Raw genomic sequence first — 14,187 nt, forward strand, 5'->3', positions numbered from 1 at the left:
TAATCCATAAACGCATGGAGAGATTTCAACCAAACTTTGTACATATATGACTTACTATCTGGGGAAAAATATTGTGGGGGGTGACATGTAAAAATCGATCTGATACCGGAAGATTGGGAGAAATCATTATCTGGGCAACACCGGGTGATGAACTAGTAAATCAATAAATAAAAGTGTACGAGGTACTAAAAAAAAATATAGTCCCAGGAAGGAGAGCCCCCCCACTTTGCACATCACACACTGAAAGGAAGACTAACACGAAGCCCATTCGCGGCTTTTTTTTTTTTTTTTTTTCAAAAAAAATAGGTCTTCCCCTAAAGACCAATAGGAGCCAAGGGCGCACCTCGTCCTTTTTCGCGCGCCGATTGGCCGAACTCGCTTCTCCCGTCCGCCTATCGCCCGGCGCCTTGTTGGGCTCTGACAGCAACCGCTGTACACATCGGGAGTCCAGGAAGTAGCCGTTCGAGGGCTGTGGTCGCGCGAGCGGTGGAAGCGGCTCCGGGGCTCGGGAGCGGAGGCCGTGGGCGCCGTGCAGGTTGCCATGAATCTCGGGTGAGGGCCTTTCCCCCGCCTCGGAAGGTTGGCGCTGTCGTTTGACCTGGGACTTCCTCCCGGGGGTCGTGGCAGGCTTAATTGTCCGTGGGGGGTTTGGGGGGTTTAGGGTGGCTAAGGGAGTTCTGTGCAAAGCTTTGGGAAGATCTGCCGCGTTGGATTGATTTTGTGGTGCGGTGTCTTGTCCCCCCCTCCCCTCCACATCCCCAACCTATGTGACTTGGCATTATCAGAATACAAAGGCAAAGTGGCTTTCAATTTTCCTATTAGGTGTAGATGGAAAGAACTCGGCACTTAATGCTTGGAACTCCTCTGATCCCAACACCACCAGATCCACTCAAAAATTCAAACTATCCTTCCCCTCTTTAAAAGGCATATCCCATGCAGGAAAATTAGGGGCTTCCCTCTTCTTCAGGATCACCGAACTCTGGAACACCGCTTCGGAGCCTGACCTCCCTCCAACTCTTTGGAAAACTTGGCTTTTCTCTAAAATGCAATGACCCCTCCCGCTTCGATATACTAAGTCCCTCTAAACTTCTCTTTACTAAGTTCTTCTACTTTTCATTGTAGTTCCTTTCTATATCAATCCTTGTAAACCGTGCCGAGCTCTACTTCTGTGGAGATGATGCGGTATACAAACTTAAGGATTAGTTTAGTTTAGAGAACCAGAAATGGGGCCATTATTGGTACAGTATAATCCGGTTATAACAGACTTCAAGGGACCTGGAAAGTGTAAACCTGAGAGCTGGTCTCCAGGGGTGAAAGTTAATACTGGGCTGGAGGGCCCAGCCTTCGCCTGTTGAGATCAGCATTAGGCAGGGAAAAGTTAAAGAGAGAATTTTCCCGCCCCAGCCGATCGGAGCTTCCGATTGGCTGGGGCATGGAAGGTTCGAGAGAGGGAGGTATAAAAAGCTGGGACCTTCCGGGGTCATGGGGTTCCTGACTTCTGCGAGCGGCTTTTCCCTCCCTTCCGTGGGTGGTTCGGTTGGTATTGGAGTTCAGGGATGTCGCAGCGGCGGTGTCCCGAGCTACCAAGAGTTTGGGGGGTGGGCTCATCAGGCGATGAGCCGTAAGAGGACGTGAGCTCGGGGGAGTGAGCGTCAGATAATGGCTTGCTATTGGGGCATCAAGGCTATGCCACCCCCAGGCCCTAGCTGAGGATGGCGGGGAATTGGGGATTTAGGTAAAAATTTTGTTATATGGTAGCTCGGATGTCAATAACAATTTGTGGCTTGTTATTTCTTGTTTAGTTCAATAAACAGGGCTGCGGCCTAATTTTTCCAACAAATCAGTGTCTGTTAGTTATTAAACAGTGTGGTGGTGGGGGTTCAAGAGGGGGGTGGGGTGGGGGGCCGGGCGAATGGGATTTTCCATATCCAGATGTTAACAGTCCGTTATATCCAGAGTTGCATTTTTTAAAAAACTTTATTTAGGTCAACTTGAAACAAAGTACAATCAAGGAACAGCTGTCTCTGCACAAGCGTATCGGCACCATCAAGAACAAAACTCAGCAAAACATTGGTGTGGCACGAAACGATTGCAAAACCAGAACCCTAAAAGATGTTCTAAAGCAGGGGTGTCCAACCTGCAGCCCGAGGGCCACATGTGGCCCCGTGAAGTATTTTGTGTGGCCCCGGTCGAGGGTGATGCAGTGTTTTCCTCTGCTGCTCCCGGGTGTTTACTGTCTTGCCGGCTCCCTCCTCTGTCTTGCTGCAGCATTTGTGCGGCCCCAGAAACATTTTTTTCAGCCAATGCGGCCCAGGGAAGCCAAAAGGTTGGACGCCCCTGTTCTAAAGCATTATGTCGTACTGTACTGGAAAGAGAAATACTCTGTCATTTTCTTCTGGGCTGCATTTTGATACTATATCACTGGCACGCCACGCGCCTCGTAGGAGGAGCCTGCATGTCCGTTATAGCCGAAGAAAACTACAGCTAAAAGCGGCTCTGGGGACCAAATTGTTTGTCCATTGTATGCGAAAATCCGTTATATGCGAGCCTGCTATATGCGGTGATTTTTAGCATGTTCATAAAGGCGCACGGCTGGGACCAGTGGACCTCGTCCGCTATAAACGATATTCCGTTAGATGCGAGTTCGTTATAACGAGATTATACTGTATTTACATTGCATTTGCTCTTATATATGCCACGTATACCCACACAGGGTTCATGGCAGATTACAAAAAGAAAGCTAGGGAATAAAACCTAGAATGCAATAAAAACAATGCCCCCATCTAATATCTGCATTTGACCCCTCTGCTATATGATAAGTATTATAGAAAAGCATTAGTGTCATGCCTATGTTATTTGAATGTTCTGATTTGTGCTTATTACTGTAGATGTTTCATAAGTATTATATCTTCCTTTTAGTATGCATTATATTTTGCTTATTGATATTTTAGTGCTGTTTCGTGGTAGTCCTGTTAAGTTTCAGTTTACTGATTTTAACTGTACCTCATTCATTGTATTTATGTTTAACTGTGGTCTTTTTACTTCTGTAATGCTAATAACAAAACTCTAAGTTTTATGTTGAATTTTATCTGCTGTATACCGCCTTGGTTAAATCTCTTCATAATAGTCTTATGGTGTATCATAATCAGTAGTAGATTCCACGATTTTACTACTGTATAAGAAAAAAAATATGTTAAGTTTAATAGATTTTGCACTGCTCAGGTTTAGAAAAGATAGGCGTTTTGAAGATGAGCAAGAAACAGGGATTAAAGTATGCATGTAAGATGGGACAGAGCCTTGACTAATTTAAAACTTGAGCTTGAAGAAAATTCTAGCTTCCATAGGTAAGCAGTGAAATTGGAAGTATAGTGGTGTTACCCTTTCCAAGGAATAACGACATAAGAGCTGACAGAGTGCTGACAGAGTGACAGAGAATGACACAGAGTGACAGAGAATGACATGGGGACAAATTTTCCCCGTCCCCACAGGAACAAATTTTCCTGTCCCTGTCCCATTCCTGCAAACTCCATCCTCATCTGCACAAGCCTCAAACACTTTAAAATCATAAGTGTTTGAGGCTTGTGCAGTTAAGACAGAGCTTACAGGAATGGGGCAGGGACATAGACAAAAGTCACAGGGACGGGATGGAGAAATTGAGTTTCTGCGGAGACGGGACAAATTTGTCCCCATGCCATTCTCTAGTGACAGTCCATCAAACCCAGTAACCTGTTTCCAACAGTGGCCAATCCAGGTCCAAGTAGCTGGCAAGTGTGAAAATTTGTTTTTATTGTAAGCTACTTTGACCTTTTGTTTACTTAAGTGGTGTATGAGGTGTATTTTTTTGCTTATTTTGTTTGTCAGCAATAAGGTGCTATGTGTGCTCCTAATTATATTTGTTTCCATTTGAAAAAAAGAAACAAATAAACATGGAACAAAAACTTTCTGGGTGTCCATCCCTATTTCTTGCAGTCAATTATGGGCCCCTTTTACAAAGCCGTAGTAGCGAGTCTGCCGTGGCAAATGCTTTGAAGCCCATAGGAATTGAATGGGCTTTGGTGCATTTGCCACGGCACACTCGCTACCGCAGTTTGATAAAAGGAGCCCAGTGTTTCTTTCTCACTTTTGTTCTTCATTAAGGAACTATGGTTTGTTTGTTTTTCTTTTTGCAGGGATGGTTTGAAGCTTGAAACTCAAATATTGGATGGAAAGCCCAGGCTAATTTTAGCTTCATGTGGTATGATGCATTTAGTAATGAGAAATATCTCGCTCTGTTCTGAAAGTTTCTAACAAATGTTATTAAAACTGGAAACATTGGAAAGACTGAAAACATGGTTATTCGATTTCAGGTCAAATTAAATGCTTTTTTTACATCATGCTGTAGTAATCATATTAAACAAGAGTACTATTGTCCAGAATATTGAAAGGCAATTCTGTAAGGCATGCCTAACTTACCCCCTCCCCTTTCACAAAACTGTGATAGCGGGTTTTAGTGCAAGACCAACGCGGTGAATGCTCTGTACTGCTCCCGACACTCATAGAGTTGCTGTGAGCGTCTGGAGCAGCGCAGAGCATTCAATGTGCCGATCTGCGCTAAAAACCGCTATCACGGGGGTTAAGTACCAATTTGTACACCATGTTTATGGAATAACTGCACTTATGCACATGATTGTGCCATAAATGACAAAATACATAAACCTGCAGCCCATAAAGCTCCTTAAATGCTTATTACCTGTGGGCAGAGCATGGGCATGTCGTGGGTATTCTGCCTAGCAATGTGCATAACTTATAGAATAGTATCAGTTGCATGCATTGAAAGGCACAGATAGCCATGCCAATCATTGACCTGATGTAAGCAGTCACGTGTAAATTTTGGCATACCAGTTTAGACTTGTGCTAATATTCTAACAGGTTAGGCATGCCCTAATGCGATTATTCTAAATGTTTCCCTTTGTGGTGCCTTAATTTAGATGCTATTTTATAGAATTGCCACCTTAGCACATAAGTTATTTTACACCAGCTCATGATATTTTAACACAGGTCCTGTTTTATGTAATGAAAACTAGTTACTAATATCCTGGGTTTGCAGTAAAATAATTCTTAATGATGGCCTACATTGATAACTTCCCCCCCTTAGTGTTTTTGCTACATGCGTGTATCAAGTCTTATTACCAAAAGTAAAGCAAGCTGTATTCCACTAGGAAAAACTGGTATCCATCAAAGTGCCACCCTTCATAATCATGCCTAGGAGCACAGACACTTAGAAAATACAACTTAGTATTGATTTCATTCCTATTGATGGTCCTAATGATTGAACTGATAGGGGTTTCTGACTGTTTTGTTCTGTTCCCCATCCATAGCAGAATTGCTATATACCAGGCAGCTGCTACAAAATGATACTAGCCTCATAAGCTCACTTTCAGGATCTTCAGTTGAAGAACTATTTATGTATTTGATTTGATTTGTTTTCTATTCCATCCTCCCCAAAGAGCTTAGGACAGGTTACAGATTAACATACATAATATACATATAACAGGTTACAATTTGCCATAGTTACAGTACAAGGTTTTTTTCTTTCTGCTACAAATTTTTATCCTAACTCGACACAAACTAGGGATCTAAAACCAATATACATAATATACAGTTTACACAGGTTAAATTTCTCATAGTTACAGTGCAATATTTTTCAATACAAGTTTTTATCATAATGTGACACATACTGAGGATCTTGTATCGATATACATTTCTTTGTAATATATCGGTGTGGGTGGGGGAGTTAGTTGAAGAGGTATGTTTTTATTGCTTTCCTAAAGTTGAGGAGTCCTTCAAGGGATCTAATATGTGGGGGCAGTTGATTCTAATGGGTTGGTATGAAGTGGGAGTAGGAACGTCATTTGGTGGTTTGCATGAATTTTATAAATGATCATTTATTGTAGATGTGAAAAATCCCATTTTTCCAGTGCAATAAGTGAGACATTCTAGACAGTAGGGTTATTTCCCTATGGATTTTTTCACCCTGCTTCTCTTATACTTCACTGGGCTCTCTAGCTTCACCTTCAGTGTTTGTTCTCCTTTCCCCATTTTATTATTCTTAATTCAATGTAATTTCATTCCCTTTTTGGGTAATTTAGTGCTTGGAGCAAATTTGAAGCTCTGCCTGCTTGAGAATTCATAGACTTTGGTCTGTAGCTGACAGGCTGATCCCACTGGGCACTTATTAGACAGCCTGCATAGTTTTCTCTGGAGCTCAGGGTTTTCTCTGGAGCTGAGCTCAGGTGTTAGGTGCCCTTAGAAGACTCGGCGGTGTCTCACAGGGTACTTGCGAGAGATGTGTCTCCAGGTTCACCCTTGCTTGGATCACTGGCTGATCAGAGCTCCCTCGCTGACCGAGGAATGGCGCATGGTGAAGTGGGTGCTCCAGGTGCTGAAGGACCTGGACTGGATTGTCAACTTCAGGAAGAGCTATCTGATGTTCACACAGTCATTGGAATACCTGGGCAGGCTGCGTCTATTTACCAGAAGCCCACAGGCAGAAGCTGTGTGCCCAGATTTCTTCCCTTCTAGAACGGCCAGCTCCTTTGGCATGGTATTAGCTTCAAGTTCTGGAATCCATGGTTGCTGCACTGGATGTAGTTCTTTAGGCTAGGGCGCACATGCATCCTATTCAGTATGTTTTGATCTCTCGCTGGGCTCCACACAGGGAGGCCTTATAGGCCCATCTGCCTTAGACTCTGGAAGTCTAGACAAGCATGGACTGGTGGCTTCTCTAACATTCGCTTTGCATTGCTTCCTGGATCATGGTAATGACAGATGCCAGCCTTTGGGGCTAGAGAACCCGTTATAATCATTCACCTGTTCAGGGGAGTTGGACGCTCTCTCAGCAAAAATGGAAAATTGACTGATTGGAGCTTAGGGCCATTTGGCTAGTTTTGAGAAGCTTGCAGAAGACTCTGGGGAGCCAAGTGGTCAGGGTCTTCTCCAACAATGCGTCAGCAGTAGCTTACGTCAATCACAAGGGAGGGACCAAGTGCAGTCCTCTGGCTCAGGAAGCCCGCCTTCTTTTCCTTTAGGTGGAACGTCACCACCTAGCACTGATGGCAGTGAATATGGAAGTAGACAATGTTCAGGCAGACTTCTTCAGCAGACATATTTTTGATCTGTTTGAGTGGGCCCTGTCCACAGTAGCGTTCAGAGCGCTGGGGTTGAGCCCACTTCGACCTCATGACCATGCAAGAAACAGGAAAGCAGTTTGCTTCTTTAATCAAAGATCTGAGCCCGGAAGCGAGGAGCTCGACACTCTGGTGTAGCCGTGATGGCTCCAGATTGGCCTTGTAGGCTGTAGTTCGCAGACCTGATACACCTGCGCAGGAGTTGCGGCCTTTGGCTTAGCACCTATCCGGACCTGTCTAGAATGTCTCACCTATTGCACTAGAACAGTGTCTCTCAAACTTTCTCAATCCAGGGCACACTAAAGGTAGTGGCCAAGGCTTAAGGTGCCCAGAAGTGTGCAATTTTTTCCATTCATTTTTCATATACACACAATATAACACAGCAGATATAAATTCTCAAAACTGAGACATTTCAATCACTATATTGAAAATAAAATTATTTTACCTACCGGCTATCCTCTGCAGGCTGCTGTAATTAGCTTTAAAGATGAGGCCGGGGGGAAGCCGGAGAAGGGGGGAAACTTGCAGGCTTTTGGTGAATTGGGCAGCGCTGGTGCTGTACTGCATAGGGAAGTCAGCTGGCAGGCGCCTCTCTTCCTCCTCAGTGTGCCGCGGCACACTTGGAATCTCAGGAGGCACACAGTTTGAGATACACTGCACTAGAAAAAGAGAGTATCTACTTACCCTGGTAAGCTCTTTTCCAGTAGATAGGTGAGACATTCTAGACTCCCACCCTATCCTTCCTGCGCCTGCTTACAATATTCAGCTTCTCCAAGCTGATTCTTGGATGCCTGTCAGCCCTTGGGGATTGGGAAGACTGTATATATGTTTCAATTTATTGTGGAGTAGTTTCTGAGCTCCTTTGAAGCCAGTGTTGGCAGTTAACAGTAGTGTTTAGCTACTTTTGAGCAGAACAGTTTGTTTAAGCTGGTTGCTACAGGTGCCATCTTCTTCATGTGTATTGTGTGGCTCTACATGCTTGGGTACTAACTGAACATAAGAATTGCTGCTGTGGGTCAGACCAGTGGTCCATCGTGCCCAGCAGTCCGCTCACACGGCGGCCCTTAAGTCAACGACCAGTACCCTAACTGAGACTAGCCTTACCTGCATACGTTCTGGTTCAGCAGGAACTTGTCTAACTTTGTATTTTCCCCTATAACAGCCTCTGGAATAGCGTTCCAGTTTTCTACCACTCTCGTGGTGAGGAAGAACTTCCTTACGTTTGTACGAAATCGATCCCCTTTTAACTTTAGTGAGTGCCCAATGAAGTATAACAGAGGCAGAGTGAAAATCCGGAGTGGATTCCTTCTGCAGCAGCACACGGCTATAAGGAAATAACCCTACTGTCTAAAATGTCTCACCTATCTACTGGAAAAGAGCTTACCAGGGTAAGTACATAATCTCTTTTTCATTCTACATGCTGTAGCACACTGAGTGAAAACAGTCTACAGCTATATTTGATATTGCCACATAATTGAAGATGCCATTCTTGATAAAGACAAAGTTCATACTACCTCTTAGGTTTTGAGATACTGTGTATGCTTTGTGCCTTCTTTTATCCTTCAACCCAAAAAGAAGGATGAGGGGGAGAGACAGCCAAACAGACACCTACCACTCAATTTTAAAGTGAATGGGAAGCCCTCAGTCTCACAGCCTGAAGTGGGAACTAGTCCCTAATGCACCAGCTGTCAGTCATACATCCAAAAGGTGCAAATTTAAATGTAATTAGTGCACAAACCAGTGTGCTAACAGTAAAAAGGCAATCGTAAATAATCACATCAATAAATAAGTTAGGCTGTCTCTGCCCCTTATCCGAGGGTACAGTAGCGTCCAGAATTAGCCAAGCCGGCACAGTCACAAAAAATTGAGGTACTTAGCTTCTCCGTGAAAGTCTGGAGTAAGGAATAGCCAGCATAAAATGAGCATTAGGGATTAGTTCCCACTGCAGGCTGTGAGACTGAGGACTTCCCATTCACTTTAAAATTGAGTGGTAGGTGTCTGTTTGGCTGTCTCTCCCCCTCATCCTTCTTTTTGGATTAGAGGAGACTAGTTCTCTCGATATATTTTTTCAGTTTCCTCTTTTTTTTTTGGGGGGGGGGGGTTGTTGTTCTTTTATCCTTCAGCAGGATTCTTAAATGGACATTGCATGAAGGGCATATAACACCTGAGGCCAAAGAGAAAACACAAATAATGATGGGAAGTGAAGCCTTTAGAATTATTGTCTCATAAATAAGATGAGAATGCTTAGGTAACATTGTTTTTGAGACTCTGTCAACTGCATCCTGGAAAAAAAAACCTACTGGGCATCTTTTGTCCTTTATTTTGTAAAGGGATCATAGTGACATTTTAATGGAACCTATTTAATAGAAATGCAGGACCAGGCATAAATCAGATGCCACGGCCATAAAATGTCAAATTTTCTTTTCTTTTTCCATTACATGTATTCTTATAAAGAAGAGTATTTCTTGAGCAGATTGGTAATATTGGACCTAGTGTTCAAAGCTGTTCCTGTAACCAGTGACCTGCTGGCATTTATCCATATAGAAAAGGGGCAGCGCTACGACCGAGCCAGTGATCAGCAAAAAAGGTTATCCAGAAAGCAGTGAAATTCAGCTGCTCTCCAAATAACTTATAATTTATGTACGCCATGCAGAAAAACAGGCCTAAACATAAGCGATGAAGAAGTTCCACAGTTGCCGCATAATGTATATTCAGCAGCACTATGGGGCAAATTCTGTAAAGGACATTTAAGTTTAGGCGTCCACAATGTGGACACCCATGGACTTAGGTGTCCAAATAAAGTGGATAATTAGAGCATTAATTAGAACTTAAACATCCAAGTGCTAGACACGATTCTCAAAATAGACGTCCACAATTTCATGGTCAAAAGTCGTGCCTTACAGGATAGGTGTGGGCGTGGCTTCGAAATAGATGCCCGTTTAAAGAATCGCATGCCGATGAGTGTGCTAACGTGTCTACCTAATGCCTAAAATGTAGGCGTTGCAAAAACAGGTCAACTTTTGAATGTGAGCTGGGCGCTAGAACGTGACTTAGGCGTCAGGCATGCTGGAGGCATCTACATATAGGTGAACGGGGCTTTATTTTGGGGGCTAAAGAGGACTCCAGTTTGATATTAGGTCAAAATATGTTTAATAATGCATTACTTAAGCAAAGCACATGAAAAAAAAATATATATTGCATACTAAACTTCTGTTTTGGGGGTAAAGAAGACTCCTATTGGTTGGCTGTATTTACTGTATCTATCCTTCCCTCCCTCATTCCCTCTGTGGTTGGGTATCCCTATTTTTCCTCTTCCCTCCCTCCCTCTCTCTATGGTCAGGTTGAATCGCTTTCTGCTCTTTCCTTTCCTCCTTTCCTCCCTTCATGTCGGTGTGTTCCTCTTCAAATGCAAATTTTAATTTATAACTGAAATATTTTTGTCTTACAGCAGTTGAATCAAAAGTGAACAAGCAGGTAAGGAATGGAAAGTTGTCTTTAGCTGCATAGTCCATAATACCCAAAGATTCATTTTTATCAAAACTGGTAAAAAAAAAAAAAAAAAAAGAAAACATTAATGCAGCTTTATAAAATTATGCATGGTTTTGATTCAGGGGGGCTGCTTTTTTTTTTAACCTGCAAGCTTTATCTACTAGAAATGGCGAAATGGGGATGGTTTGATGGGCAAAGAGGGAGATCTAAATAGGCCATAGAATTTTTAAATTGGGAATGATATTAAAATAAACATGTGTCGTATTTACTTAAATGAATGGGTGTTATGATGTATAAGAGAATTGTTGACTGTTTTAGCTTGCAATTTAGATTAATACATGCAAAAGAACTGTGTTTTTGAGAACAGCACAATATATGTGAATCACAGTGCACTTGGGAAAAATGATGGTGATAAATTGAGCAGTAATGCATTCAATGTACATATCCAAAAGTTATGGTTAGCCTTGGGCACAAATAATCTATGTTGTTTCAGCAGGCAGGTTACAAAGCAAGAATACAAAAGCATAGTTTAAAAACTAAACAGACTGGCCAAATTCTTAAGTCAACGCAGAGTACTAATGCCAAGACTGAAAAATCTTTACCAAAAACCAGAACTGGCCCTGGATTTTCAATGACAAAGGGGGACAAAAAACCTGGTAATTTTCTCCCACGTAAGCCAACCTGTGACTTGCCAAAGGAGAGCAAAGACTTTACTTTCATACCCCAAGAAAATAGTGATACTGGAAAACAGCCTGCCCAAAAGGCTAACATCAGCATTAAAAAGACTATAGTTTCGAACACCAAACAAAAACCTCAAACGAAACCTACCATCACTGCTGAAGATCTCCGGAATAGTTTGGTATGTTTAACTCAGGAGCAGTTACAGCAGATATTGTTAGCTACACGTCAAGGATCCAAAGCTGTATCTGATGGCCAGGATGACGGTGAACAAGACAAAAGTAAGACATTTTCCTTTAATCAAAACTGATTGATCATTTATGATAGAAATAATTTACGCACAGGCTTTTATGATTATTGAATAAACTGCACACCAACTTGTCTTAATATCTCCACTGTGTTGTTTTTTTTTCATTTCTGTTTGGATTGTGGAGTTTTATTCCTGGTTTGTTTTTCTATTTCACCCTCTAAACTGAGCACATGAACAATCGCTTATACATTCTAGGTGCATTGCTCACAGATTTTACATGGTTGATCACAAAAAGGGTTGGTTTTTAACTTGTTGCTCACATGAGAAAAAATTTGCACATATCTAGCCAATACTGATAACTGGAGTTAACTGTGAAATAATGGTAGTGCAGACTAATAACTCTCCCCCCTCCCACCCCATTTGTGTCTGTGAGAATAATAGTTAGCATGTGTGGTCCTAAGTCTGATTCCATTGGGGTAGATTTTCAAACTTTCAAAGTTGTCAGCTGGATCTGGTATTTGAAAATATGGCTGTCTGGTTTTGTAAATCAACTGCCTTTTTAGACAGTTGGTAAGTGGATGGTCCTGGAGGCAGGGTTCAGTCAGAGAAATGAAGTTAGCCAGTGAACCCTAAGCACAGATATCCCAATTTTAAATCTAACTAGCTAGATTTATCCTAATTTCAGCTGCAACTAAAATTAAACCCCTAAGCTAAAATATAATATAATTGTGCTTCTTAGCTTGTTCTGATCCATTTAAAAAATCTACCCCATTACTCATAGGAAGTAGTATTTTCTGATGCAGAATGCTTGTTTTGAACTACCTTGAATGATTTTGTACCAAACTAGTGGTATGGAAGAATTTATAAATAAATGCTAATACCGTAATTTTAGAGTAATTCAAATGACTTCAAAAGTCTTGGCTTTTTCCACTGTATATTAATAGCATGGTTATTCTGTTGATGGATCATATAAATAAGGAAATCTACTGTTTTTTTTAATGTTTTTATTCTTAATCCAAGAGAGTTTGGAAACACAAGAAAACCAGGGAGTACATCAAATGTCTGAAGTTTCACCTGATCAAGTCAAAAAAGATCCTGTATTAAATGAAAAAGTTCTAGCTGGGCAGGAAGAACAAAAATCAGAAATGTGAGTACCTTTCGTTTTCCACAGAAAACATTTGCAATATTAGGTCTTTCTTTTTTTTTTTTAATCTTTATTCATTTTCATATCAAAACAAGTGCACAAAAATACATCATACAAGTAATTCCAATATAGAACTATAATATCTAACACATAAAATCTAGCTTACTATTTAGAGCGTACGAAACCCCACAGATCAGTTCCCCAACTCTTTCTGTCCTTTGATCCGAATAAATTGGGACGTCCTGTTTCTAAACGTACGTTGTCTAATTGGCTGGCAGCGTGCATTTCATTCTGTTATGCTCAGACCGGACTGACACTGGAAGGTTCTGTCACAGCCCATAGAGTCCGGGCTATGGCAGCATCTGTAGCTTTCCTCCGTTCCACCCCTATTGAGGAAATCTGCAAGGCTGCTACTTGGTCCTCAGTTCATACTTTTACATCTCATTATTGTCTGGATGCATTCTCCAGATGGGATGGACACTTCGGCCAATCTGTTTTGCAAAATTTGTTTTCCTAATGGCCAACCTTCCCTCCATCCCTCTTTTTGTTAGCTTGGACGTCACCCATCAGTCAAGAATATGCTGCCTGCTTGTCCTGGGATAAAGCACAGTTACTTACCGTAACAGGTGTTATCCAGGGACAGCAGGCAGATATTCTTGCGTCCCACCCACCTCCCCGGGTTGGCTTCTTAGCTGGCTTATCCTAACTGGGGACCGCGCGCCTCTGTCGGGCGGGAAGGCACTCGCGGGTGCGCGGTGCGGCCTACTAGAACTTTCCAAGTTCTTAGAGTGCAATCACTCTAAAATTGTCCGTACCGGGGCTCCGTCGGTGCCGTCACCCATCAGTCAAGAATATCTGCCTGCTGTCCCTGGATAACACCTGTTACGGTAAGTAACTGTGCTTTTTCCACATGTAAAACATGCTTGGTATGCAGAAAATTCTATATAAAATTATACCCCAAGGGGGAAATTCTATAAAATAAATGCTAACGTGTATGTACCAATTACATGTGTAAATGTTTTTAATACTAGCATGTGTGCACACACAAATATGTTCCAGTGCTCCACAATTTAACACACATCCCCAATAGCATGTGGACATATACGTGGACTGCACACACATTAATCCATAAAACCTATACAGTATTCTGTATGTTATGTGCATATCACCAAAACTTAGATAAAGATATATATAGATATATATCCCAGAAGGCATGTTTAAACATCTATCTCTGTTTCCTGCGTTAAAATGGACTTAAATGGCAATTGCACAATTTTATTGTGTTAGAACTTTATATAATATCTTATACCAGGGTTTCGAGTGTAAAGTTATTTAGGGCTCCTTTTACTTAGCTATGGTAGAGGTTTTTACCGTGGCCTGGAGCGCTAAATGCTCTGACACTGCTCTGACACTCATGGGAATTCTATGCGCATCGGAGTAGTGTTGGAGAATTTAGTGCT

The 14,187-nt window shown here is 42.1% G+C and overlaps 1 protein-coding gene across 5 annotated transcripts in view; it reads left to right on the top strand.

Annotated features, from left to right (window-relative positions):
* The first annotated feature begins 369 nt into the window (after nt 1-369).
* The window catches only part of CCDC66 (coiled-coil domain containing 66), a 93,909-nt gene continuing 80,091 nt past the window's right edge, over nt 370-14,187 (top strand). For 3 of the 5 annotated variants that reach the window (XR_004537356.1, XM_033926259.1, XM_033926263.1), the window contains exons 1-5: nt 371-552; nt 4,170-4,234; nt 10,615-10,640; nt 11,149-11,614; nt 12,604-12,730. Coding sequence is in view for 4 of the 5 variants with exons in the window: in XM_033926259.1 (XP_033782150.1) it covers nt 542-552; nt 4,170-4,234; nt 10,615-10,640; nt 11,149-11,614; nt 12,604-12,730 (695 nt within the window). In the remaining variant the exon portion in view is untranslated. Of the gene's footprint in view, nt 553-4,169; nt 4,235-10,614; nt 10,641-11,148; nt 11,615-12,603; nt 12,731-14,187 lie in introns of all 5 variants that reach the window. The other 2 variants (XM_033926262.1, XM_033926261.1) reach the window with 2 other exon arrangements.

The sequence above is a fragment of the Geotrypetes seraphini genome, chromosome 17 (assembly GCF_902459505.1).
Source record: "Geotrypetes seraphini chromosome 17, aGeoSer1.1, whole genome shotgun sequence".
Classification (NCBI taxonomy): Eukaryota; Metazoa; Chordata; class Amphibia; order Gymnophiona; family Dermophiidae; genus Geotrypetes; species Geotrypetes seraphini.